The 27,434-nt window shown below is 40.0% G+C and overlaps 1 protein-coding gene across 9 annotated transcripts; it reads left to right on the forward strand.

Moving 5' to 3' along the window:
• LOC148025352 (rhomboid-like protein 20) lies at window positions 1-24,488 on the forward strand. Of its 9 annotated transcripts, XR_015693055.1 has the most exons (10): window positions 1-381; window positions 549-649; window positions 3,937-4,077; window positions 4,186-4,252; window positions 4,363-4,514; window positions 4,594-4,695; window positions 21,621-21,752; window positions 22,477-22,676; window positions 23,450-23,492; window positions 23,679-24,488. XR_015693055.1 is itself a non-coding variant. In XM_087692400.1 (9 exons), the coding sequence occupies exons 1-8, from the start codon at window positions 357-359 to the stop codon at window positions 22,651-22,653; spliced, it is 897 nt and encodes a 298-aa protein (XP_087548526.1). In that variant the 5' UTR covers window positions 1-356; the 3' UTR covers window positions 22,654-22,676; window positions 23,679-24,480. The 9 variants fall into 9 exon arrangements, 8 of the variants coding, with proteins under 8 accessions (XP_087548526.1, XP_087548527.1, XP_087548532.1 ...); XM_087692400.1 differs by lacking the exon at window positions 23,450-23,492 and having other exon boundaries at window positions 23,679-24,480; XM_087692401.1 differs by lacking the exon at window positions 23,679-24,488 and having other exon boundaries at window positions 23,450-23,670.
• The last annotated feature ends 2,946 nt before the right edge of the window (window positions 24,489-27,434 follow it).

Here is a 27,434-nt window from a genome sequence, read left to right on the forward strand (position 1 = left end):
CACTTTTGGCAAGCGATTGTTGTGCTCGCCTTGTGACCATCTTCCCGCACCCAAAAGAACTGAGGCCTACGCTCAGGCTGATTTTTGCAGTTTTTCATAAAGATAAAGACAATAATAATCACAAAGGCCTGATTCGCAGGCCGTGGATCGTACCATCGTTTGCAGGAGCGAGCCATTTTCTTCACGCTTACGTTTCTTGAGTCCGTAGAATTAATTGATCGTCGGCGGGGAGCTCTAGCACGCACACAAGATGGCCCTCCAAGCGTTCGGAACAGCTCTTTACAGGCGATGATCCGCTGGGTCTAAATCTCCCTATCCTCCGACGATCGGTTATTTAGTGTATTCCGTTAGGAGCCATGAACGCAGGACCTTCAGGATTCCGTAAGTGCTCTGCACACAGTTTTTTTTTGCGTTGCCTGTGTGTTAGGGTTTTCTTAAACATGTTCCAGTAGATTGCCATCCAGTTTTTTCCTCCTCTTGTGAAGAATCCTATTTAATGTGTCAGATTGAGGTCTTCTTAAGAAAATTTAACTGTGACCTGTCTTCAGAAAATGCGCCTGTAACCAAAGTTGTGGTGATAGCATGTGGCATTGCCTCGGTGCTTGTAGGCATGCAAGGAGGAGCCAAATCGTGCAGCCTTTCTTACCAGGTTTGAGCTGTCCTTCTGCGTGAATCTCTTACTGTAACATATATTGGTGTGGCTCTATGAATCAGAGCTCTTTCATGAATTACCCATTGCTGGCGTGTGTGAAATTCAGGAATGTCATCCTCGAAAGGTTATCGATCAATTCAAAATCTTCTCAGGACAAGGAAGCCATAGAAGTTCACTCTATTGAATATCCATCACACCCCTTCTGCAACTTTTGTCAAGTGGAAAAGTTTTTGGGTGAACAGCTTAAATGGGAGTTGAAGCTTAGAGCCAATCAAGGACTCTTCCATTGAAATTTGGAATGAACTTTCCAACTCTTTGTGAGGCAGATGTTGTTGCAATATGAGAGTGAGAGCAAGAGAAAATGTGCACAAGAGGGAGAGAGAGCTCAAGTACAAGAAGAAGATCTTGCTTAATGAGTTGTTTACAAGTACAATTGGCACACTCTACTCTACCTTGAGAGTGACCTCTAGGTTGTTTAAATAGCCTCTGATGGCTAGGGTTAGGGTTTTCCCTTTCCCTCCAATTCATTCACACCCAATTAGCCTTATTCACCCTTACATACATAGGATTCACATGTCTATCTCTCAACACCTCCCCTAAATTTCAAAGTGGCATTGGACTCCAAGACATGTTATTGCCCCCCCTCAAACAAAATGGGATGCTTTTGTAAATTAGGCTACAAGAGTGCTTATAAATAGAGAATTTATCGATTTAGAAAAGTCGATCATCAAGTGTTTTGGAGACAAATTTGGCCTCCAATTCTTTTGGTACTTCAAGGATGGTAGAGCATTTACTAGCAATATGTCATATCTTCTTACATTTGTTGCACTTCATTTTGTTAGGATATTTTTTTCAACAATTGTTGACAAGATGTCATTTCTTATTGCAAAAAGAACATTTTGTGGAGACAATAGGAACCAAAAGTTGCTCATGGGTTGTTGAAGTATATGCCTAATTGGTATTGCTTTCTTTTTGATTTATTTTCTCCTCATCTAAATAATATTGGATAATGCTTTTTAAGGCTGGATTAGGGATATTTTAAAAGTAATTACAAGGGTTGCGAATACCGTCTTTTTACAGCTTCAAGAGAATTGCAATGGCATCTTCATCATGAATTAGAGCTTGAACTAGAATAGCTGTGCCATGAGGCTCTTCATGTGAGAAATGGACTTACCTAGGTCTTGTTCTTGTTTATATTGCAGGCTAAAAAATTCGATCTTAAGGAAAATTTTAGAGTTCTTTTCTTTAGTGTTATAAAGCTTTTAAAGCTCATTCCATTTCTCCTTGGCAGTGGAGAGTTAGCCAATTCATCTAGATGAAGCATGATTATGGCTTGGACTCTTTCATCATCTTCTATTTCAAGTGGGTTTGATGGATCAACAACCTTGGTTCCTTTGGTGATGAAGAGCCAGTAGCCCCGTTCTATCATTTTATACTTCACTAATACTTGCCATGGATGAAAGTCTTTTTCATCAAACTTACGGATTTGAGGTTTAACATCAACATAGGCCATGGCTATGATAGGAAGGTCTTATTGATTGCTCTAGACAATGGTAGTGTTTAGTTCTTTACACAATGGCCAATAAATGTGGAAGCAAAAGAGATGATTAGTAAGTAGCAGGCTTAAATGTGATATATTACAAAATGAGATGATGGATAAGGACAACGATCTATGTGGTTATGACCTACACACAGTCTTACAATGGCAGTTAGGCACTTAATGAATATGCTTAAGATAGAGACTAATCTTCTCAAGATTGAGATTTAGGGTAAAACATCTTCCATATACTTATTAGAAACAGGATCATGACTATGAGATGTAGCATTTGTGCTTACAAGTACTTATCTCATAGTATATGTTTACAAGTCGGCTTTCTTATGAGCTTAATGATGTTCACCAAGTGTCTTTGAATTTGAGATGGAGCTTCCAGATCTGCAAGAGACTCCATAGGACTTAAAACAGTGATTAGTGTTAACCAGGGTGATTAATGTTGAAATATGAAAGCTTGAAGCTCTCTGGCTATAGTTGTTAGAAAACCCCTAGCTAGGTTTTCATAGAGATATCTTTTTGTGGGCAGAGATTTGAGGGGCCCTCTTGTGGGAGGATAGCCGACTAGGGGGGCTATCAAAGCCTTCATGAAGGATGTCAACATTGCGCCTTTAGCAGGTTGCACCAGATTGAAGAAGTCCATGTTGTTCAGATTGCGTCGGTTTTGTGTTTTTTTGAAATGCTAGCCTCCTAGTTGCCCAATGTCAGATTTTGAAGCTCTAAGATATTGCGGCTTGAGTTGAAGAAGAGATCTTCAGAAGAGGTCTTCAGTTGAAATGCTCTCTTTTGCTCTCCCCAAGTCCTCTGATAGAGGTGGGTATGCTAGGTAGCTATGGAGGTGAAGAGGTGTAGTGAGAAAATGACATGCTCATGTGCACTTAGTGGGAAATGGAGTTGTAGCAAGCTTGTTGGATCAGAGATGGCTTTGATACCATGTTGCAATATCAGAGTGAGAGCAAGAGAAAGTGTGCACAAGAAGGAGAGAGAGCTCAAGTACAAGAAGAAGATCTTGCTTAATGAGTTGTTTGCAAGTACAATTGGTGCACTCTCCTCTACCTTGAGAGTGACCTCTAGGCTATTTAAATACTTTGATGGCTAGGGTTAGGGTTTTTCCTTGCCCTTTGGTTCATTCATACCCAACTACCCTTATCCACCCTTGCATACATAGGGTTCACATGCCTATCTCTCAACAGACGTAGCATGTCGAAGTTCTGATTAGAATGGACTTTCCAACTCTTAGTGATTAAATTTTGTTTTGGAATGCACTTCCCAACTCTTAGTGACACAAATGCAGCATGTCCAAAGTATTTAGTAGACTTTCATTACTTTTATTGTCCAGAACATGCAATGATCAACATAGCTAATGACTAGACGCTTTGTTTGATTCTCAAACTATACAGAGGTGTTGGGAGGTACTCACTGCTAGCTTTGGAGACAGCGAACTGTTTTCTGATGCTTGAGTTAGTGTCAGATTGTGGCTTAGGTTTGGTAGATATTGATGTCAGGACTGTAATTAGAGTTTATTTATATTGTTTTGTGGTTATTGCTGTCTTAAGCAGTTCTTATTCAAGGTACAAAGCAGTCACTAGAATGTATTGATACATAAGAAAGCTTCACAGGAATTGGCTTTACAGTCTCCACATATACACGTGCTGAGAGGATTTGCAATTAGGTAATCAAACAAAAAGTTTATGTTCTAAAGTGGCAAAAGTTTTGATGCTTCTATCTGGACCAGGCCATTGCCAAGAAATTACAGTTTTGGCGGATTTTGACATCAACCTGCATTTTCTCATCAACACCTGAGCTTATTTTTGGACTTTATCTGGTGTACTTCTTCAGAGTCTTTGAGAGACAAATAGGCTCTAACAAATACACGGTAATTCCATTTTGTATCTTTACATGGTTTAGAAGAGACATTATAAAAAGTTGACAAGGTAGAAGCCATGTCCTGAAATCTATCATTACACTTTTTGGATTCATTCAGGTATTTCTTCTTTTTTCTACTGTACTATCTACAATCCTCCAGTTGGTGGCAGTTTTTACAACTAAAGGTATATTCTTCTGTTCCCTTCTGTGAGAACTGGTTTGCTGTTCAGTGTTGCTGCTCTAGACTGATAGATTCTAATGTTGGTTAGTAGCCAATTTTTTTGGTTTGTAGCAGATCCTTCCCCTTTAGGGTTGGCGCCAGGGCCATATGGACTTGTGTTTGCATCATTCGTTCCCTTTTTCTATGATATTCCCATCTCAACTCGGTTTCGAATTTTTGGAGCTCGATTTTCAGATAAATCATTTGTTTACCTTGCTGGTATCCAGGTATTTACTACTTACATTTGGAACGTGAATCGATTTCTGGTTGCAAGGTGCCCTAAGACATTTTTCTTTTATATGTCAGCTGTTACTATCTGCATGGAAGCGTTCCTTAATACCAGGGTTATGTGGTTTACTGGCTGGTATGGCATACCGCATGAATGTGTTCAGTATCCGAAGAGTAAAGGTATGATTCCAGGTTTTGGGGTTATTTTTGTATCAAGGGGCCTGTTTTCGGCATTTTGCTGACATGGAATATGTATTCATGCTTTAAAGCATGCACATAATGTTTTCAGGTCCTAGGGCAAATTGCCTTGTAGACCTAAACAGTGTACATGTTTTTTGAGTGCAATCAATTTCTTTCTCCACATATCTTCCACAGCAGGATTTTTATTGTTGAAAAGTGAGGCTGAACCTTGGGTCTAACATACCATCTCACTGCCAGTTGGTGGACATGGGAAACCAAAACAAGAAAAAGAAATCAAAGATTTGAGAGGCATGATATTTAGAGTTGTTTGAAATGCCAACAACAATAAACCCATGGCAAGTGGTTGGGAAGGAGCATAGAGCGGATAGACTCTTTTATTATGGGTCGACCCATGAGAAGTAGGCCATGTGAGAACAAGAGGATGAAAACTTTTATGAAAATGTATGATCAACATGACTAACAAATGTATCCTTTGAAAATGGATTGAAACAATAATGAATTACTTGAACAAGCAAGGTATAATAAATGGTCCTCAAGGGCCAACTCCAATTGTGATATAGTGGAGCAAAAGCAAAGGCTTGAAGCAAAGATAGGAGAAGTCCACACTAGTGTTTGGGACTCTGAGTCTATGGCTGGGGTGTTGGAGGAGGTGGTCATGAGGCCAAGGATCAGCAGAATGAGTGTTGCACTAGAATGAATCTTGGACAGAGCAGCCAGCCACTTGTCATGAAACCGGCCTTTGGAAGCACAAAAGTGGTAAACTCTAATTGCATACACACAAATTACAACAAAATAGTACATTTAGCATTTAAAGTATTCACAGTGGGAGCTAGAATGCTCTTGCTCAATGCGATGACACTTGTTGGCCTCAAGCTTGCTACCCCTTTCAGAATTTTCTTTACATTATTGAAGGATTCACCAAATTGGGACACACGCTACTACTTCGTCAGTGATTTTTTGCAACATGCTTGTTCTACTAATGCTCCTTGGCATCTAGCTGTATCTCCTTGAACCACTTTAGTGGCAACTGCTTCTCTCAAAAAATAGAGTGGTTTCTTGTGACAAAACTGTCCCAAAATCACTTTTTTCATCACAGAAGTGTCCAAAAAGTGCTCTAATGTTGGGATCTCTGAGGAATAAAGGAGAACAAGAACCAAGGAGTTACACATAAATGAAGATGGATTAAGTTCTAAGAAGAGGAAGTGCATTGGCATTGTGTATATGTATTTATGTGTACACTTGGGGACGCTTGGGAACGTTTACTTATGTGTAATGAGCATTGCATTCATTTGGGGTCATTCTCTCCCTTACAAGTCAAGGTTTAAGGCCTTTTCTTTCATTAAGAAAGACGAGAGAGGTAATTCTCTCACTAAGAGAGACAAGAGACATGATCCTCTGGAAGTGAGGAGAGAAGTGATTTTCTCTTTCCAAGGCCTAAAATGACACAACATTTTGTGTGGAAGTTAATCTCAAGGTTGAGGCCCAAGGTAATTTAATGAACTTTCCTTAAGGTGGCTACATGGATCACAAGTTAAGAGTACAAGTTTGAGAAGCTGGTTTTTAAAAAAAGACATGGTGAATCTATTTTTAAAATATATCGCGATAGAAAGACGATTTCTAAAAACGGTTAGCGTGGATTATCACACACAACGAGATCTTTAACTTTCGTGTTTGACGTTTTTTCATCCGAGCAACACACAGAGAGATATCTCGAAATTGGTGTTGCAGAGTAGGTCTTGGAATAGCCACATCTTGCATGAAGATAAACTTAAGTCTCTCTCTAAGAAGAGAAGCTCTTGAAAGCCTATAAAAGAGGAGACTCTCCTTGGGTGCGAGACAGTTGAATGAAGTATCACTTTGCAATCAAGTTCCAAGAGGAGAAGAGAAGGAGCAAGTGCTGCGAAAGCTCTACTGAAATTAAGTGCTGCGGAAGCTCCGCTGAAATTAAGTGTTGCGGAAGCTCCGCTGAAATCAAGTTCCAAGAGGAGAAGAGAAGGTGCAAGTGTTGTGGAAGCTTTACTGAAATTAAGCGCCAAGAGGAGAGTCCTACATATATTGTGTAGGAGAGAAGGAGGCTCAAGAAGGATCAAAAGGTGCCAACTTCCAAGTTGTGCAAGTGTTAGCCGGTTGTATACCGTGCAATGAACCGTGATCTTGTCTCCAAGATCTACAAGTAAGAACTGGTTTATGTGTAACAGAGGAGCTTGCTCCTTGTCAATAATATAACTCCACAGGGGGAGGGGGGGGGGACTGGCCCATCTTCCAGTCCCTAGTGTGTTGTCAATTTCTCTCTCTCTCTCTCTCCATCTTTCTTTTCTCTCATTTGTTCTCTCTCTGCGCCAGTATAATATTCACCATATATATTTTAAGTATATAAGAAAGTTGAGCGTGTATCTCGGATGTTATAACAGGGGGGCGCGAGCGAGAGAGAGAGAGAGGGGGGGACTGGGTCTTTGGACATCCTAAGTTTGTGGACCCTGTGTAGGCTGATATGAAAGTGCTCTTTTCTTTCTTACGCTTTTGAGGTTGTTGGCATGTATGGACCATGAGGAATGCATTAATCTTTGATGTCTCATTGGGCATGTAGAGTCATATAGTAAGAACTTCGTTGGTAGCTTGACTTGATTGAGTTAACAAATATTCTCCCTAGACAAGATTTGCTTACTTGGCACGTTGTAGTTTCTTCTGTCCCCCTCTAGTTACTTTACTTTCTTTGTACCTTGACTGTGATGTCTTACGTTTTATGCATGATGGCCTAGAGCCATCTTGTATCTTGTAACCATGTAATCTTGTACTTTTTTTGTAATTAATACAACTACCTTTCATAAAAAAAAAGAGAGGGAGGAACATAAGTTGAAGTGGTAAATGATAACATTAGATGTTGCTCGAATGTCGTATCTCCACCAAGAGAAATACAAGGCAAGAAAATGATAATACATGGCTTTTTTTCTTGGTTGGGCTTTTCACCATTGAGTGTTGTAGAAAGGCATTTTGCATTGCTAAAAATGCCCAAAAATGAGAATGCCATTTCTTGGGACCAAAAATAACATTTTGTGCAACTATGAATGATATCTAGATAACTAAGATTGTCTGGATCAATTGATAGAGTACCTATAGTGATTGTTGTTGGCCACAACAAAATTAGGTTTTAGCAAGAAATTTAGTTTGAAGAAAAGACCACAAGCTATTGTGATTGTTTTCTCAGCCATACATGACTGCTTTTTTGATTTATTAGTCCTTAATTCTTAGTAAGGTAATGAATACTTGCCAATCACCAACTTATTTAGCCTTAGCCTCTGTTCAGACACTTTAATTGGCCTAAAGTTTGTAATTGACTAACCCTGTCCATGTCACTTTAGTCTACATGACAACAATGCTCCAAGCTTGCCCTCTAATGAACTTGACTAAGCCATGGCTGGAGCTTGCTCTAATTGAAAAGCATCAAGGCAAAACTGTTACAAGTGAGGTGAATTTGCTAAGTCGCCCTCCTCCATCCACATTTGCATCAATGACTGTGGTTTTGAAACTTCACCAAACAATGATATAAAATTTTCCCTTGACCTTTCTTTCCTTGTGTGCCAATATCTCTTCAAGATTCAAGGTCTCTTTAAATTTCTCAACCTCTGGCTTTTATCTTATGAGTGATATCCTTTGGCACATAAGTGTAGAAAGGCCTAAGGAAACTCAAGCATGAATTGCCACTTCTACCCCACGAAGTTGTGTAACCATCTAATTGTTAGAGTGTAGCGAGTGCGAAAGTGTATGGACAAGACTAAAAGAAAATGAATATGAGAGAAAGTGCGAGAAAAAAGAGAGAGAAGAACGCAAAAATGTGCAGTCAATGAATGTTGAAATGAAGAGGGTAGATATACAAGGGCTGTCCATGTATCTCCTTGAGCTGTATATCTGCCACCAGCACTTGAAAAACAAGTGAGGAGGGTAGGCTGCCACCAGGGGCTAGGTAGGAGAAATAATGCCATAAAATAGTGTAGGCGGCCAAGAAATTTGGCCAACTTGATCAAAAGCTTGCCAACTGCTGCACAAGTGAATAAAAATAATCAGCGATCTATCCTCCAACTGCCACGTGGCAAAGTTGCTTGCTTGATAAACTGCTCATACACTTTGCTTGTTGAAAATGTCCACTAATTGATAGGAATAATGAATAATGCCCTTCGAGAGTACCTACGAGAGGTATCTTGAGGAATGGTAGTCTAGGGGATGACTAATCTCTAACACCCCCTCTCAGATCCTGGACGTGGTATAAGGCTTAGGGATCTAAAGTACTATTGGAGAAGAAGCTAAGGAAGCGCCTTTGTAAACAAATGTGTGAGATTATTCTCCGTCTTGCAGTAAACCCCATCAATGGTCTCATCCAAGATTTTCTTCTAAATGAAATGATATTGAATCTCAATGTGCTTCGACCTAGCATGAAACACTGGGTTTTGTGCCAAAGCAACGCAACTCTCATTGTCTCAATGAAGGGTTGTAGGGCTTGTCTAACAGCCAAGCTCTTCTAGTAACCTTTGAAGCCATACGGTCTCACATGTGGTAGAAGATGCCACTTGATGCTCCGCCTCTATGGACGAAAGGGCAACAATGGGTTGCTTCTTGCTACTCCATGAGATAACACTTGTACCCAAAGCAAAACAATAACTTGTTGTTGACCTCCATTGGTCAACATCTCTGGCCCAATCCGAATTTGTCTAACTTGTAAGAACCAAAGGTGAATTTGAGTACTTGCTTGATAATGAATACCAAGATTGGGAGTCCCCCTCAAGAACCACAAAATCTGCATAGCAACCTTCCAATGTACCATCTTGGGTTCACTCATGAACTTGGCTAATAAACCTACAAGAAATCACAAATCAACTCGAGTATTAAGAAGCTGAATCAAGGATCCAATCAACTGCTTGTAGTGGGTAGCATGCATTGCCGGAGAATCTACATGGGCCGTAGCGTGCTAGTTCGGATCCATAGAAGTAGAAATGGCCTTGCGCTCGTCCATCTCAAATGTGGCCAAAAGCTCTTGTATATCCCGTTATTTGGGAGATGAAAATCCCCCTTGAGTTTGGTAAATCTCATGGCCTAAAAAGAAATGGAGAATGCCCATATCCGTCATCTCAAACACCTTATGTAGTGCCGCCTTAGTCTTCTTGATCTTTTGGGCATGGTCACTTATCAAAATAAGATCATCCACATAAAGCACGAACAACACATGCCATCCAGCTGAGGTGTGGATATACAATTAGGAATTGGAAGAGGATCCCCGAGCTTCCTTTGGAGGAACGAATCCATCTTCTCGTTTCAAGCATGTGGAGCTTGTTTGAGGCCGCACAAGGCCTTCTTCAACTTGTACACTTGTCCATTTGATGAGGAAAAGCTAGGAGCTTGCACGACATAGATCTCCTCTTTTAAATCACCATTTAGGAAGGTAGTTCGCATCAAGCTGATAAACCGACCATCTCCTATGGTTGGCTAAGGCAAGAACAACTCTAATGGTAGCCATCCGAGTTGTAGGTGCAAAGGTGTCATGGAAATCCACCCTTTGTTGGGTGTAAAGGCCCTTTACGCTCTCTTGTGTATATATTACTTTACACATGTGAACTCACCCTAGTGGGTGTAAGTGTACCGTGCCCAAAGTATAAATACATTCCTTTATTCTTTGTGTGTACCACACTGGTACACACCTATCGGTTGACTCTCACTCTCTCACACTCACTGTTCAGCACCTCAATTGACGTGCATGCTTTCTTTGCTTCTGCTCGTGCTCATCAAACTGGTATCAGAGCTCGATAGTCCAAGCTAGTAGACATGACGGGCAATACTCGTAGTTGATAGGCGTAGGTAGCACTCACAATCGACAGGTGTAGGCAATAACTACAAGCTACAGTCGCAAGAAGTAGTCAGTCGGTTGCATTTCTTGCAGCCCACTTGGTGCTAGGTACTATTTTTTTTCTTGGCTATTTATAGTCAGTTTGTGGCACACTCTCAGATATTCTAGTTTGACATCTGACAGAGTCGGCTTCCTAAGACTGACAACGTTCGAGCTGACGAAGATCGAGGATCTCAAGGCGAAGACACATCCAAATATTATCTTTGCACCTGTGTATATTTCTGCACTCCTATACAGCATACTACATTGCAAATTTTTTGCGTTTTACTGTCTCCTCTCTCTCTCTCTCTCTTCTCTCTGTGTCCACTCTCTCTCAGTCTTGTCCTACGCTTCCGCATCGCTGCACTTTGACAACATTGCCCAAGGATAAGGAAGCCATTCCTAACAAATGGGTCTATAAAATCAAATGTGTGGATGGCAAACCCAAATACAAAGGCAAACTTGTGGCTAAGGGCTATACACAAAAGGAGGGTATTGATTTTCAGGAAGTGTTTTCTCCTGTTGTCAAAATGACGACTCTTCGAGTGTTATTTGCCATTGTAGCATCTATGGATCTTGAACTTGATCAGATGGATGTCAGAACTGCATTCCTGCATGGCGATCTGGAAGAAGAGCTGTACATGAAACAACCCGAAGGTTTTGTTGTACAAGGAAAGGAGCATTTGGTATGTAAGCTTAAAAAAAGCTTGTATGGTTTGAAACAGGCTCTTAGACAATGGTATAAAAAGTTTGATGCCTTCATGCTCTCACATGGATTTAAAAGTAGTGTAGATCACTGCTTATATATTAAGAAGGCTGATGATGGAAGCCTTATTATACTTGTGCTTTATGTGGATGATATGCTTATTGCCGGTAAGCATAAAAGCCTGATTAATGCATTGAAAAGAGAGCTAAATTCAGCCTTTTCCATGAAGGATTTGGGTGCAGTTGAACATATTTTGGGCATATGTATGACATGAGATAGAGGGCAGCAAAACTCTTATTTCTCTCACAAGAAAAGTACATCAGCAAAGTACTTCATCATTTTTCTATGGCTGATGCTAAGCCTTTTGGGTGTACCTTTTCCACCTTATTTTAAACTTAGCAAGGCAAATTGCCCAAAAGATGATAATGCAGCCAGCTCTATGAAGGGTGTTCCTTATGCTTCAGCTTGTTATTTACTCATGTATGCTATGGTTGCCACTAGACCTAACAATTGCTTATGTGTGTGACATGAGATAGAGAGCGACAACTCTTATTTCTCTCACAAGAAAAGTACATCAGCAAAGTACTTGATCGCTTTTCTATGGCTGATGCTAAGCCTCTTGGTGTACCTTTTCCACCTTATCTTAAACTTAGCAACCAGATGATAGTTCATTTATTGAAGCTCAAGGCAAATTGCCCAAAAGATGATAAGACAGCTAGCTCTATATGAAGGGTGTTCCTTATGCTTCAACTTGTGGTTCACTCATGTATGCTATGGTTGCCACTAGAACTGACAATTGCTTATGCAATGGGAGTTGTGAGCAGGTTTATGTCAAATCTTGGCAAAGCACATTGGGAAGCAGTGAAATGTATCTTATGGTGCCTTAAGGACACAAAGAAAATGTATTTGGTATGGCAAGGGTACGTTAGATCTACAGGGATATTGTGATGCAGACATGGCAGGTGACTTAGATACTCGCAAGTCTACTAGCGGGTATATCTTTACCTTGACTGGTGGGGCAGTTTCTTAGTGCTCTAGATTGCAAAAGATAGTAGCACTCTCTACCACTAAGGCTGAATATAATTTAGCCACTGAAGCTTCAAAAGAAGCAGTTTGGCTTGGTCGTTTGGTCAAGGATTTTGGGTTGCCCACCAAAACACCTGTACTTGGATGTGATAGCCTGAGCGCCGTATGCTTGGCTAAGAATGCCATGTTTCATGCACGTACCAAACATATTGATGTTTGGTATCATTTTATCAGATAGGTTTTGGATGTTTGGTATCATTTTATCAGATAGGTTTTGGATGATGGCCTAGTCACACTGACTAAGATCAAATCATAGGATAACCTTGTAGATGTTCTCACTAAAAGTCTTGCAAAGGCTTAACACGAGCATTGCATTAGACTTGTGGGAGTCGGTTAAAGGTTCGCTTAGGACCTTTAAGTGGGAGGTTGTTGGGTATAAAGGCCCTTTACACTCTCCCATGTATATATTACTTCACACATGTGAACTCATCCTAGCGGGTGTAAGTGTACCTTACCCTAAGTATAAATACATTCTTTTATTCTTTGGGTGTACCACACTGGTACATACCTATTGGTCAACTCTCTCTCACACTCTCTCTGTTCAGCTCCTCGATTGATGTGCATGCTCTCTTTGCTTCTGCTCGTGCTCATCACTCTTGGCCGGTGTGTAAAGCCCTTTGCAACAAGCCGTGCCTTGTGCTTATTTAGAGTACCATCATTGTGATATTTGGTCTTGAAGACCCATTTTACACCAATCACCTTCCTATGAACCGGTCGAGGCACAAGATCCCAAGTGCCATTCTGACTCCTCCTCCATAGCCTTCTTCCAATGTTGTGATTGCAAAGCCTCCTTCACGGAGGTGGGCTCTATATCGGGTCATCAAACAATAGTTAGTACAAACAAGCTCAGTAGTATGTGCTTGGTTCCTTGGAGACTGCCGTGGATCATCTTGCAGTTGCTACGTCTCAAGGACTCCCTCAATCCTTGAATCACGAAGTGGTCTAGAGCCCAACAAGGAGGTGGCTAGATCTCTCCTCGTCGTGTTTCATTTGTTGAAGTCTCTGGAACATCCATCGGTGGTGGCTCAGTGGGGGAAGTTGGTGGGAAAGTAGCATCTCCATGAGGTGTGGGCTCCAAAGGTACTGTTGTTGGCACCTAACTCTCTCTTGGATCTCCAAGCATGGGGTGCTCCTTACCTCCCCTTTGAGATTAAAATCTCCACGAACCAAACATTGCGATTCATGTGCTTAGATGGTAATCCAAGCCTAGTACATAAAGCACCACTGAAGTATGGGCACCACCTTGCCCATTTGGAATAAGTTGCATGCTACCCCTTCCTTAGATAGGATTAGAAGAGCTATCACCAATGAGAATCTACTCATGTGAAGGCCGCAAATGGGCAATACCTGTTGCAAAAGGAGTCATGTGCCGAGAGGCACCATTGTCAACAATCCACTCACGAGGGTATGGGGCCTTCAATGCAGCATCAAAAGCCCTAGGGGTGGATGCCTCGATCACCTCCAAGTGGAGGAAGGCAGCTGATGAGAGAGTAGGTGTCGCTCTTGAATCCTTTGAAGACTTCTCCTTCTTCTCCTTGTCCTTTTTCTCCTTATTTGGGCAATTCTTCTTCTAGTGACTTGACTTGCCATAGATGTGATAAGTGGAATCCTTTTCTTTTCTTCGATTTGTCCTTCTTCTTTTGGCCCTTCCCTTTCTTTTGAGAGGTCTGACCTGTTAATACCTCCGATTTGGCAGCATTCTACTCTTTCAATTGATCCTCTTAGTCCAAAACCATAGGAACCAACTCTTTCCACTTAAGGGTCTCTGTCCACCTTGAAGCAATCAAGGCAGATTAGAATGCATTGAAATGGGGCGGTAACTATGAAAGAAGAGTTATCGCCATGTCCTTCGAGGTAATCATTTCCCTTGCATTCTATACTTGCATCTGCAATTGTCGAAGCTTATTGACATGCTCTTGCATAGAAGAAGAATTGTTAGAGGACTCAAATTTCTCATCTGAACCTCCAAAGACACTTGCTTCATCACGGTCATCCGATTGTACATTTGATCAAGCTCCAGCTATATGTCTCAAGCCACGGTTAAGTGCTTGACGTGAGCAATGATGGTTGGAGTGCAAGAGAGAAAGAGAAAAGAACGGATGCGGGCATTCAATTTGTCCCAATGTGCTTGTACCTTCATCAACTCGGCTTTCTCATTCGAAGAAAGCTTGGAGGCATCATGAAGTGAAGGATGGTCTATAGCCTTGGTCATGAGCTCCACCAAATCACATGACTCTAAGATGGCAAGCATCATTATGCGTTATATGCAGTTATTCTCCCCATCAAGCTTTTGATTTGAAGGAAGAGTTGGCAACATGGGGACCTTACGGTCCATAATAGCATGAAACTTTGCATCAATTTTGATTGACATTGTAAATGGAATGACCTACACAAAAACAAGGGCAGCCCCCTTGGACTCCGTGCATGGTGTTGATGCTGCTTGCTAGGGCTTCCTCCACTCATTCTCAAAGAGTATCACCCACTGGAGGCAATGAAAACTCAAAATCTGTAGTAAAAAGTTGAAAACATAGCCTTTCCTCCTTCATGAATAGCAAAGACGTGCAAAAAACGGCAACTTTGCTCCTTCGTGCACAACCTGTTCATTGCAGCCACCAAAGGTCGAAAACTTAAATTGTTGTTGCGAAGAACCCTCTTGATCAGGTCCACCTGCAATCAATCAACCCTTCTACGTTGCTTTGATACCATGTCAGAGTTCAACGAATGCGGAAGTGTATGGACAAGACTGAAAGAAAATGAACACGAGAAAGGGAGAGAGAAGAACACAGAAATTTGCAGTCAATGAATGCTGAAATGAAGAGGGCAGATATATAAGGGCTGTCGATGTGTCTCGCCCAGTAGCACCTGAAAAGCAAGTGAGGAGGCCAGGCTGCCAGTGGGGGACTAAATAGGAGGAAATAATGCCATAAAATAATATAGGCGGCCAGCAAAATTGGCCGACGTGATAAAAAACATGGTGAAAGCTGCGCAAATGAATAAAATAATCAGCGATCTGCCCTCCAACTGCCATGTGGCATAGTTGCCTACTTGATAATCTGCCCGTACATTGTATAAGAGTTTGACGGAGACATAGGAGCTTTGACATTGTATTCATGTCACGCATTTGTGTGCTGTCTTATCGTGTGCTCAACTGTTATTTCCAGCCCTTTTCTTTCGTAAGCTAGGTGTGATTTCATAGGTGAGATGGTGATGCATTTTCTCCAGCAATTGACTAGTTTTTTCATATGTGGAAGCAGCGATTTGGGCTCTTTAGGGTTGGCGCCGCTAGATCAGCCCATTAAGGTTGTAAGTAGGCCAATTGCATTGCTTCCCATCTATTTATGGTGGCTGCCCCTTGTGCCTTCGACTCAGAGTGATCATCAATCTTCATTATTTTTGTCTCCTCATCGCCTTCTTTCTTGCTCTCCTACTTGATAATCCAATTCCCTCATTGATGTAGCTAGTCCACATGTGCAAAGGATGATTGTCTGTAACTTTCCTTTGCATTTCAGATTAGATTTGTTTTCTTTGGTCATCGTCTAGTTTTTTTCTTCTTGCTCACTCTCTCTTTTTCTCTGTGTTCTTTTGCTTTCGTACTGCGTATTTACATGTTATCATTACCAAGCGTGTTGCATAGAGAGATCCCACCTAGTAACATTGGTTGGTCACAATGATCATAAAGTGACCTTCTGCGAACACACTAGTTTGGCACTTTAGGGTTAGGGTAGCCTAGTCCTATTTATAGGACTAAAGGCTATATTGTGCACATTATTGTGTGTCAGTATGTTTGCCATGAGGTCACTACTTAGTGTACTAGTCAATGTAAGATGTATGCAAATGAGTATGAGTTTCACCTAGGCACTGAAACTATACTTTTGCATTAGTTTATGATTAGTTCGGCATGAGTTTTTACTTTAGTTCGAAAAAATGTTGATTAGTTTTAGCTAAATTTTTGATTAGTTTGAGAACTGCTTATGTTCATCTTTGGGATCAATTTTACATCAATTTTTTGCATTAGTTACTGATCAATTTTTCAATTTGTGATTAGTTTGAGGTCACATTTGCAGTAGTTTGTGATCAGTTTTGAGATAAAAAAGTGACGAGTTTATACTTAGTTTTCAATGATTTATAACTGGTTCCATGGACAATAGCATGTTAGTAAATGCCATTGACAGTTTTCAGCTTCAGCCATGGTTTATGCTGAAAATATACTTTACTATGATTCTGAAGTTAGAACGGTTGAGAAACATGAGTTATGGATGTATCCAATGGGTTTCTAGCAACAATTATGGACTATTTCTTAGTATTATTTGATATTTATGCTGGGTGGAAATTTTCAGCAGGTTTGGGACATATGGCATGGTTGGACAATAGTAGCTAATGTTGTGATTGTGATACCTTGTGGAAATTCAGTGTAGTATGTTTTTCCTTTGGCACTATACAATGCAATCGAGGATGATTGCAGGGATTTCAAGGGGAAGGTCTATCACGAGGACATGAAATTTTGAGATGCTTCAATCTTGCTGATAACATTTGATTAAGTGATTAATCAAATGTGCAAGGTTGTTTAGCACATGTGATGCACTTGTAAGTTATCTCATGATAACATGCCAAGGACTCCGAGGATGCAAGTGTCAAAGGTAAAAGTTGTAATAAGTTATGCTTGACAGCTACTAGGTGGTACTCAATGTCAAATTTGGGCTAAGACCAGTTTATTAGTCACTAATATTAGTAATGACATTAGAGACTAGGCATTAATTAATTAATTAATTAATCTTGGAAGACAAATTGGCCTAGCCAGTTCAATTATTGATGGGTAAAATTAAATTTTTGAGCATTAGAATAATTATTAAATTTATTTTTAAAATTAATATTTTAAAAATTAATTTAATAAGCTAAAAGATGTTGGAAAATTGGATTAGAAGACTGCCACTCGGCAAACCTTGCCTATGCAAGTGGGAAAAACGTTTTTAGGGGTTGGTGGAGTCTATTCCAGCCATTGAGAGAGAGAATGAGGTTGTTAGAGAGCAAGAAGAGGTTGCAAATGACAAGAATCCTTGAGCAAATGGCAAGAGCCCAAGGCACTTTTGGTGCAAAACCGTAAGATATAAGATGGGACAACAATCTTTCCGGTTGTCCTAACTGTAGGTGACAGCCTCCATGGTTGTTTGAGTAGGACAGTAATAGTTTTCAGCATTTATCGCGATGAAACTCTGAAATTTCTCTCTCATTCCCCATCCATTTTAAGTTATCTCAGCATATCTTAGCAGTTTGAGCTATTAGAGGAAGAGGTTTCAATCAATCTCTATTGTAAACCCTAATTTACAGTAGAAATTAGGGTTTTGACAGGTACCTTAGGATGCATGCTTAGAATTGAGGGCCTAAGTCTTGAATTCCAGTAGCTAAAATTGAGGAATTTCAGGGAGATTCAAGAGATCAGCCAACCAATATCAGAATTGAGGGCCTAAGTCTTGAATTCCAGTAGCTAAAATTGAGGAATTTCAGGGAGATTCAAGAGGTCAGCCAACCAATATCAGATTTGGGGTTGCATTTGTCTTTCAAGGAGCGGGGGAAGGTCAATCCTGAGCAAACCAAGGGGAAAATTGGTTTGGAGGCTTGCTGGTCAGTTTTGATGGCAAGAGACACTTGGATTAGTGGAAGAGATCAGAGGATCTCAAACGTACTCCTTCCATTTGCAATATAAGATAAAGAAATACCGCAAGGGGCGCTAATTTTGGGGCCAATAGGGTGTCCAATGTCCAAGATTAAAGTGGTAAAGTGTGCATTTTCAGTTTACGCGAACTTTATGCTTGTTGTAATTAGAGCTTAATCAGGTTATTTACCACCCTATCCGAGGAGGAAGGTTGGTTTCAGGAAAGCTATCAAATAGCCGGTGGCTCTTATGGAGTTGGCTAAGGGAGGTGTCGATGTGTGACATCCATCAATGATAGATCTCCACTGCAGTAACCACTTGTCGAAGTAGAGGCTGCTGAAGAAAAGTGATGAAAATGCTAAAATGACTTGCTGTAGATGCAAACTTAAATCAGGCCAATGCTGTAAATATAAGGGCAACATGTTGAAAACCAAAATGCAACAATCTTTGGGGATGGAATTGGTAAACACAGCAATGTAACCACTTGAAGATGATGGCAATCGATCATCAGTAGTAGTAGCAAGTTTGGTGATAGCTATAGACTATGTAGTAGTAGTTACTCAGGATTGGACAACTAGTGGTAGAGGGTTGATGGCTGAAATCTGCAAGATAAGGATTGGATTGAATGGTGGGCAAGTTATCTATTTATAGATGTAGAGGGATCCTCCAAATTACGGTTTTGCTTATGGGATATAGCTGGTAATAATAAACTTGTAATGTGGTGATGAGCAATATCGGTCAATGGGTTGTTGCACGAAAGAATGGAATCTCTCCGAACATAGAATTTGCTAGTGGTGTCAAAGGAATGACTTCGAACTGGGTTAATGATGATTATCATGTTTATGTCCATAAGTTTGAGTACTTTAGGGCCATGCTGAATAAGGTTATAGAATGTGGGGCCAGCTATGTACAACACTTTTGAGACCTTACTTACTACCTTGCTTGACAAAGAGAAGGAAATTGTGGAGCAAGCTGCATAAAAAATATAGAGAGATTGTAAGAAGGATAGCGTCACACTCATCATTGATGGGTTAAGTAACACAAGGAAGAGGTCAATCCATGGGATCGTGGCACTCACCAGGCAAGATGTATTTCATGTCATCACATGATGCTTAGAGGACTGGAAAGTCTCCAGATCAGCTTGTAGTAGAGTGGAACAATGCCATTGAGATTATTGGGCCTCATCTCATGGTTGGTTTTGTGGAAAATGGTGAGCTCGCAAATGGAGCAGCAAGTGTCATTTATTAAGGATTGTATAAGCACATTACATTATCTTACAACAATTTGCATGGTACATTGCTTGAACAACCTTTTGAAGGATATTGATAAGTTAGAATGGGTTTATCTAGTGATACAAGATGCAAATCAAATGGTGACTTTTAATTTAAGTCTCAAAATTCTTTGCGACGAGTTCTCCAAAAGGTAAAAAAAAATGCCGTTAAAGTATTTAGAAACATGCTTTGTCTACTTTTTGATGTTGGGATGCCTTAGAGAGTACAGTGGTGCAATGAGACACTTGTTTGTTAATCATGAGTTCACTACATTTCCATTGGCACCCACTCCCATGGGTATGTTATGTAAGTAAAAATGCAGAGAGCAATGACTTTTGGGAGATAAGGATTGATGCAATGGTGCATCTAATCATACACCTACTAAGACTTGTTCACGAAAGGCATCAATTTTTTGGCAAAGTCTTCAAGGCAATGGATAGGATAATTGAGAAGTTAAAGGATTTAGTTACTTGATCATTAGAAATATGAGATCTCAAATCTATGTGTTGGGAGATGGAATGCCTAAAATTCACCTTTGCATTCAAACGGCCTTTGTTTTGGACCCTGAGTTTTAAGGTAAGGATTAAGAAAATAATGCTAAGGTCAATTATAATTGGAGGCTTATTCTTGAGCATGTGGTCCCTAATACAAAACTAGGCACATGATCAAGAAAGCTCTTATGATCGTGATATTGCATAGTTGGACCAGTGCCGGGATTGAGACACCTTTGTGGTGGGAGGACTTCGTGTCAGATGAGCTGGAGTTGCAAAAGTTGGTGATCCCATATCTTGAGTCAAGCAGTGAGCTCCTCTTGCTTGGGGCAATTGTGGAGCACCTGTAGTCATATTGCCTCAAAGAAGATAAATCACCTTGGAGTGGAAAAGTCGAATGATTTAGCCTTTGTTAGTGCTAACTTGAGGATGTTTTGCAAAAATGTCACAGCACATCCCAATCAATTTACATAGTGGGTGATGGAGTAGGAGGAGGAAAATGCTCGTTTGATGGAGAGTACTCCTGGCACCCATGATCATGAGGTTGGCACTTCAAGAGCTGCAAATGTTGATAGTCATCTAGACAATGATGATGCTCTCTAAATTTGAGCCTAGGGTTTGATCCTTGCTATCGTTTCATTTACATGTTACTTATTGAGTTCTATTTACAGTGCTCAAGGCCCATTGTGCACCTTCATTGTGTGTGATTGTGTTACATACTGTGACATCAAAGTGCCCATAGTGCATTCAGACCAAGTCACTTGTGACCCAAGGTTGTGACCAATGTTGTGGATGCCCATCCTTATGTCCAAGGATGTAACAAAAGCTGCATGATTTTCTTGATGTGGATGGTGCTTAATACAGTTGCAATTTCATGTGTGATTGGAGCCCTCTAAATTTTAGCATACTGTTGATACTTCTTTTGGGGGGAAAACATGGCTTTGGTAACCAATGGGAGAGAGAGTGGCAAGAAGTGTGAGGGCACAAAGTATTAGACCGTGCAAACAAGGCAAGTTAGGAAGAATGGAAGTAGGAACAAAACTGGAGAGAGCATAATATCGCCCGATGGATATGGCTGTCCCTCATGCTTGGGTATCTTAAAACTGTTCCACGAATACATGTTTGCTTATTCACCTTTGGGCCTAACTGCAGCCCAGAAGTACATGGCATCTGTCAACAAGAATCCCATCATCGTCAATGGTAGTCAGTGCTTTAAATATGCATCTCAACAATCTCCAAAAATGCCCTTATCATCCTCATCATTATATATGAAGCACAGTAAGTGTATTGAATATTGCAACAGTGTTAACCTACTTTATTTTTTTGATGGCATTACCTGCCACCTGGTGTGCTAGGGTGAAGTTTATACAAGTCAGTCCAGTTTTGATGGCACGAAAGACAATGCTCAGTGCTATTAAGGAAAAAGTGTTGGGGATCTGATCAAACAACTGGGGACTTCTATCTTGTGCTGCTTTGCTGAGAGTGGAGAGAAATGGAAGCAAGTATCTCATTTGTCTCAAGGAAGTTGGAGACTGATTAAAAAGAGAGTATCTGGCCAATGCCATCAATAATGGGTTGGCTATTGTCTAGACTATGCTAATGAATCATTTATATGCGTGTTTGATAATAATTTTTGTTTTCTATCCAATGCCAAATGTTGCTACAGATGCATAATGATGGCAGTGAATGCACTGATAAATTATTATTTAGTTGAAGTTTCAACAGATTTGAGTTGTGCAAAGAAGGTTTGATTGAAATCTAAAAAAAATAAAATCCCTTAATTGCACAGATCCTAAGCAACTTGCTCATAGTCTTTTTTGTATCTCAGCAGTTGCCAGAAGGGATTGCTTCAGCTGTTAATCGTGCATTTTCACCACTTCTTCCAAGACCATCATCTACGACAGTTCCAAGTGTGAATGGTCGAGGAGCTCCAAATGCACAGTTTGTTGGTGGTTTGCAGGTTAGTTTTTCATGCTTTCAAGCCTAAAGCATCATGGCAGTTACAGTTCCTTTTTGAATTGATTTGGCTTTCTACCGTGGGTGTGCCAATTTTAGCCTTGTAAAGTAGATTTGTTTTTGTAGAGTTATTTGAGTTCAGGGCTAGGGGAGTTGCCATCTCCATTGGATGGTATGATGGTTTGCAAGAATTAGTGGATATGCCTTGTATATAGGTATCATGTCCCACCATGATTCCTGGTGTCAGAACTTTTGTAACATAGAAATGCCCAGGCTCTTATTTATGTTTGTGTGCATTCATGGCTATGCTCGACTTCCAGATTCAGATGAAACACACCCCTGTATGTTCATCCTCCAGTGATAATATGTGTCCGTGTATTTCCTTTGGGTCTTTACATGAAATCACCTGCCAATTGTGACCTTTGTTTTCTAAACATGCTAGGCTTTCTGACATCTGTCTATACTACCACTTCAAATCTGTGATGCTAGGTTTTTCATCTTTAAAGCTAGCTCAAAGTGGAAACTTGCAACTTTCCAGCTAGTCATTCTAACAGTTCCTGTTCATCAGCATTGGTGATCCTTGCAAAATGTCTCATAAAATGTTTTTTTCTGCTTCATTTGATGATATTTTGTGCTGCAAGGTTGGGGGGGTTTCATTTCATGGAGTTTTATGCATGACGGTCTTTTACGTTTTCCTTTTCTTGTTTCTATGTTTGCATTTCTTAAAGCAGGGGCGACTTGTTGCAACAGCTCCCCCTCTTGCACCTCCTATACCTCCACCTGAAGAGTCTGTGGCAATGTTAGTTTCAATGGGATTTGACAGAAACAGAGCCTTGCAAGCACTTGCACAAGCAAGAAATGATGTAGCAATGGCAACAAATTTTCTACTAGAGGCTCAATCTTAAGACAGGCCTTTGTATTTGCTGAAGTGAGTGTATTCTTCTCGTGCTAAAAAGCCATTTATTTTCAAAGGTGTTTATTTGGTATAACTTAAATGGCCATATCCATCTGACAGTAAGTACGCCCATCTTCACACGAGAAAAGTATGGCACAGGCTTTCCCGAGGTCATTGTTACTGAAAGAAGTAAGAACATCAGTATAGATGTATATATCGAAATCTCACTTCTAAGGAGACATCTTCTGAGTTCATCCCCAAAAGTTTGTTCCAAAGATCTGATAGCTTGCATCTCCTCTTTATAGCAACTGTCCATGTTAGAAGTCTAGCTCCTGTTTTATTGTTAACCCCTCTTTCTGGTTGCTTGGCATAGTGAACTCCAAAGTTGAGATTTTTGTCTTTGGGGTCAGCTATGTTTGAACTGGTGCTACTGTATGTCAAGCCTTTTGGGAATGATTCAAATCATGTGAGCTATATTGAGTTGGTATGTGAACTATCATGTGCATTTGTCTGTGGGATTGTGGATGTAAATTCTTTCTTTCCTAGTTTGAGTGGGATTTTATACATGAAAATCCATTGTTTGCATAGTTTGACATGTGAATATCTGTGGGATTGTGGATGTAAATTCTTTCTTTCCTAGTTTGAGTGGGATTTTTTGCACGAAAATCCATTGTTTGCATAGTTTGACATGTGAATATCTGAGGTGGTCACTGTTAAACAGTGTGGCATACTCTCATTGTAATCTGTCGCATGGGTAATTCAAAAGAAAATTAATTTGAGGATGATTAGTGTGTGGCTGGCTTCAGGACATTTTAAAGGGGTTCTATTAGCAGGTTGTCTCCAAAGAAGGTGAGGATGCAGCAATTTCTTTTCACTGGGCGCTTGAATTTGTGCAGTGCTGGTGCTTGAATTTGGTCTCTCAATATGTGCCTGCTTCTGTTAAAGTTTCCATTAAGTAGCATACATCTGTGCAACATTGCAGCAGTCGCTACATGCCCTTGCTTACAATGAAAATGACCGTCACTATTCTGCTAGGTTATCAAGTGGAGCTCAAGTGACAGCACTATTTGCAAATCTGCTTGTTCTCAGTAACTGTTGCATCAATTGCAGTGACAAAGTCATGCCAACTAATATACATCAGGGCAGGACATCGAAAGCAACCTGCTTTTCCTGAAGCTTTATGGGGCATGGCTTGTTAGTTGTTCCCTGCACGTCCTCATCACTCTCTCAATCTGATCATGGCAGCACAATGCATCCAAAAGGTGACTTCATTTTTTATCCTGGCGGCATAACTTTTCTAAGCTTTTTCGAATTTGTTTGGATGCTTTTTAGAATGAAAGCTCAGTCATTAAGGTTAATAACCATAATGAAATACTAGGGGATTCATACACCTCATAAGACCGAAGTTTTTACTTTAACCAAGGGGCTGACTAATTAATTTGAGTGTCCAGTATGAATTGATTTTGGGACTTACAATTGAGGCAGCAAAGATAGAGGGAAAAAATATTTAGTGTCTTTGAATCTAGTGATCTTTTTGTTAAAATGTCACCTTGAAGGAAGGAGTGTGGGGTAATGTTAGCTTTCTCATGAATCACTGTGTTGGTTGGATAGTCTTGTCAAACAAGAATTGTAACACTCAGGATGATGTAGCTGAATGGTATTTTCAAGCAAAAACCTCATGGTAGCATTTGTATAATGTGCATGGCCATTGCGCGTTACCATTTTTGCAAATAGCCCATGGAAAAGTCATTTATGGCCCTTAGAGGTTAGTGGACTCATTTCAATATACGCGAAGTGGAGGGGAAAGGGTGTAATACAAAAGAGGAAAATGTTGTTTTCTAGACAATTACATCTGGTGTGGACTTGTAGTTTAGGATAGAAAGGCTTTATTATGAATAATGTTTAAGGATAAGCCTCTTGTGATAGGTCGTTGGTTGTTGGACCAAGTAAAGTGCACAAATTCTATGCATTAAAGCGGACTCCAAATTAATAATTTTGCTTAACTTTGTGTAATTATCTACACTACCATACAAAATGCATTAGTATCCTTCCATCTATCTATGATACATAATGTGAAAAATATTGCATGGACGTGTTCACATGATAAATCACGGAATATGCAATTTAAAAATCAATAAATATTATTTAATAATATTTTATGATGGGGGCAATTGAGTATTACTTTGGGGTAAGTCTTAAGTAATTTGGGAAGAACCTTTGAATTGTAGATGGGGGTGAGAATTGGTATGCTGCTCTTTGGTACCTATTTTATTTTCCTTTTCTTTTACACTCCCTCCTCTCAATTGTTTTCTTATTCTATGTCACTGAAAGAATAAATAATGAAGTGATAGTAGTGGGTATTTGCTATTTGCAGTGTACATATGTGCATGCTTATATACATTAAATGTATGCGGCTAGGTATAGGTGGTCTTTAACTCCCAATAACCTCAATGATAAATGTATCTTGTGAGGAGAAACATAAGGAGAAAAGTAAAACATGTATAGAGTGCAGCATGACGAGAAAATACGTTGTCTCATTCTATGTCAATCTCTTAAGAAATGCATATCGTTCCATTGGGAGACTTTTAGTGAGCAAATCGATAGGATTCATATTCGTAGGTATCTTGACAAGCTCAATGGACTTGTCATCTACTACTTCCCTTATAAAGTGATAGAATATCTCAATATGCTTTGTCTTCATATGCCTATGTTTTGCCTTCGCATGGAAGATTAGATTATGGGCCAACTGTATAGCATTCATGGAATTTGAATATAGTGTAGGAGTCATAATCGTATCAAGATTTATAACTAGATTGCCTAACGATAGGGTCTCTTTACAAGCTTGTTTGCAATGTGCTTAGCCTTGGTATGGATAAGACCGTGCATTTTTGCATCATGGATATCTAAGAGAGCATCTCTAGCATAAGTAAAGACATGGCAAGAGGTGAATTTTCTACCGTCTACATGTCTTGTATAATCGGAGTCGGTGTAATTTACGACTCTTGTATATTGGCTATATTTGTTGTGCCTTTTAGGTATCTCATGATATTCTTCACTACATCTCAATGTTGTTTGCTAGGTGTAGCCATATATTGTGCCACAGCTCACACGACAAATGTTGTGTTAGGATGAGTGGCTATCGGGGTATATATCAAACTGCCCACTACCGATGTATATGGAACCTTGGCCATCTTAGTTCTCTCATCATCTAATTGCATAAAATTGGCTTGACTAGTCTTCATATGAGAATGCAAAGGATAGCCAATAGGCTTACAATCTTGCGTATGGAATTGCTCAAGTACTTTGTGGATTTACTTCTTCTAGGATAAGTAGAGAAGTTTTTAAGAGTGATTACTTGTAATGTGTATACCAAGTATGTGTAAGGCTTATCTCATGTTCTTAATCTCAAAGCTTTTATTGAGCCAAGTCTTTAAAGCATCAAGCTCAATATGAGTACTTCTATCTATGAGCACATCGTTAACATAAGATACCAAGATAATAAGGCTACCATCACGAGCCTTATTTGTATATAAGTACAAATTCATATGATTGCGAATGTCTTTGCGAATATATATATGAATCAAACTTATGGTACTAGTCTCTAGGCGTGTGCTTAAGTTTGTAAATACTTATTCGTTTGATAAATGACCAAATCCAACTAAGCAATCAAGGCCAAGACCAAGGGTAGAGTAGTCATCTTGATTATAAGAGAAAAGACTTTATTGAAGGCAACACTATGGTTTTGCTTAAATCCTTTGTAACTAATCTAGCCTATTTTGTTGACTTAGGGTGACTAGGGTTACTCTTCAACTTGTGCATCCACTTGCATGGCAATGCATGTTTTCCATTAGGCAAGGAAACTAAGTCCCATGTATGGCTTTTCTATAGTGAATAAAACTTAGATTGCATAGCTCTCTTTCAACAATGAGAATCATCTTTGAGTATAGTCTTCTCATAGGTAAGTGGCTCAGCAAAGTTTGTCACCATTACATAATCCATAGAGAGCTCATGTCGATCATGAGGATGTGAAGCTCTAGCAAAGCACCTCAAAGCTAGTTGTAGGGCATATATGGCATATCCTCTCTATCTAATAGCATGATTATGCACAATGAGCAGAGCTTGGGTCACTATATCATCAACTACTGTGGCAGGTTGTCTTACTAGTCTTGGCTACATTGTGATAGAAGGCTCATCTTGAAAGATCACCTTGTGTACCTCCATTACTTGCGCATCTTATATGTATCTTATCCTCATGGAAGATAACATCATGGTTGTGGATAGCCTTTCGAGCTTGTGGATCCCAAAGATGATATCCCATTTTACCAGCATCTCCATATCCAATAAAAATACGTTTGATAGACATAAGATCCAATTTATTTCACTAGTCTTTGGAAATATGGAAAAAAGCCTCACATCGAAAGACTCACAAGTGTGCATATGAGGGATGTTTTCTAGACCATACCTCATGTGCAACTCTACCAGGAGCAGTGCATGGGGATCTATTAATGAGATGCACAATAGTATCTCACACCTAAAGCACTATGGTGAGCTTGTTTGACCAAGCAACTATAGACTCCTTCATGGATAGTCATGTTCATGCACTCTGTAATATTATTTTGGGATGGAGTGTATGGGGCGATCAACTAGTGCTCAATACCCCTTTCATTAGATAGCTGCTTAAAAGTCTTAAATACATATTCATCCCAATTATCAAATTGTAGGCATTTTAGCTTGTACCTAGAGTGGTTCTCAATCATGGCGAGAATGCTGAAGCATAGGCAAAAAAACCAA

This window comes from Lygodium microphyllum, chromosome 14 (genome assembly GCF_053477565.2).
Source record: "Lygodium microphyllum isolate KBCC chromosome 14, Lygodium_microphyllum_v1.1.10, whole genome shotgun sequence".
NCBI lineage: Eukaryota > Viridiplantae > Streptophyta > Polypodiopsida > Schizaeales > Lygodiaceae > Lygodium > Lygodium microphyllum.

What these genes read in the sequence shown, in the direction of transcription:
- LOC148025352 (XM_087692400.1), top strand. Translation starts at nt 357, where the DNA reads ATGAACGCAGGACCTTCAGGATTCC. An exon ending in TTTACCTTGCTGGTATCCAG is followed by an intron (nt 4,515 to 4,593) that starts GTATTTACTACT and finishes TTTATATGTCAG; the next exon opens with CTGTTACTATCTGCATGGAA. An exon ending in AGTTTGTTGGTGGTTTGCAG is followed by an intron (nt 21,753 to 22,476) that starts GTTAGTTTTTCA and finishes CATTTCTTAAAG; the next exon opens with CAGGGGCGACTTGTTGCAAC.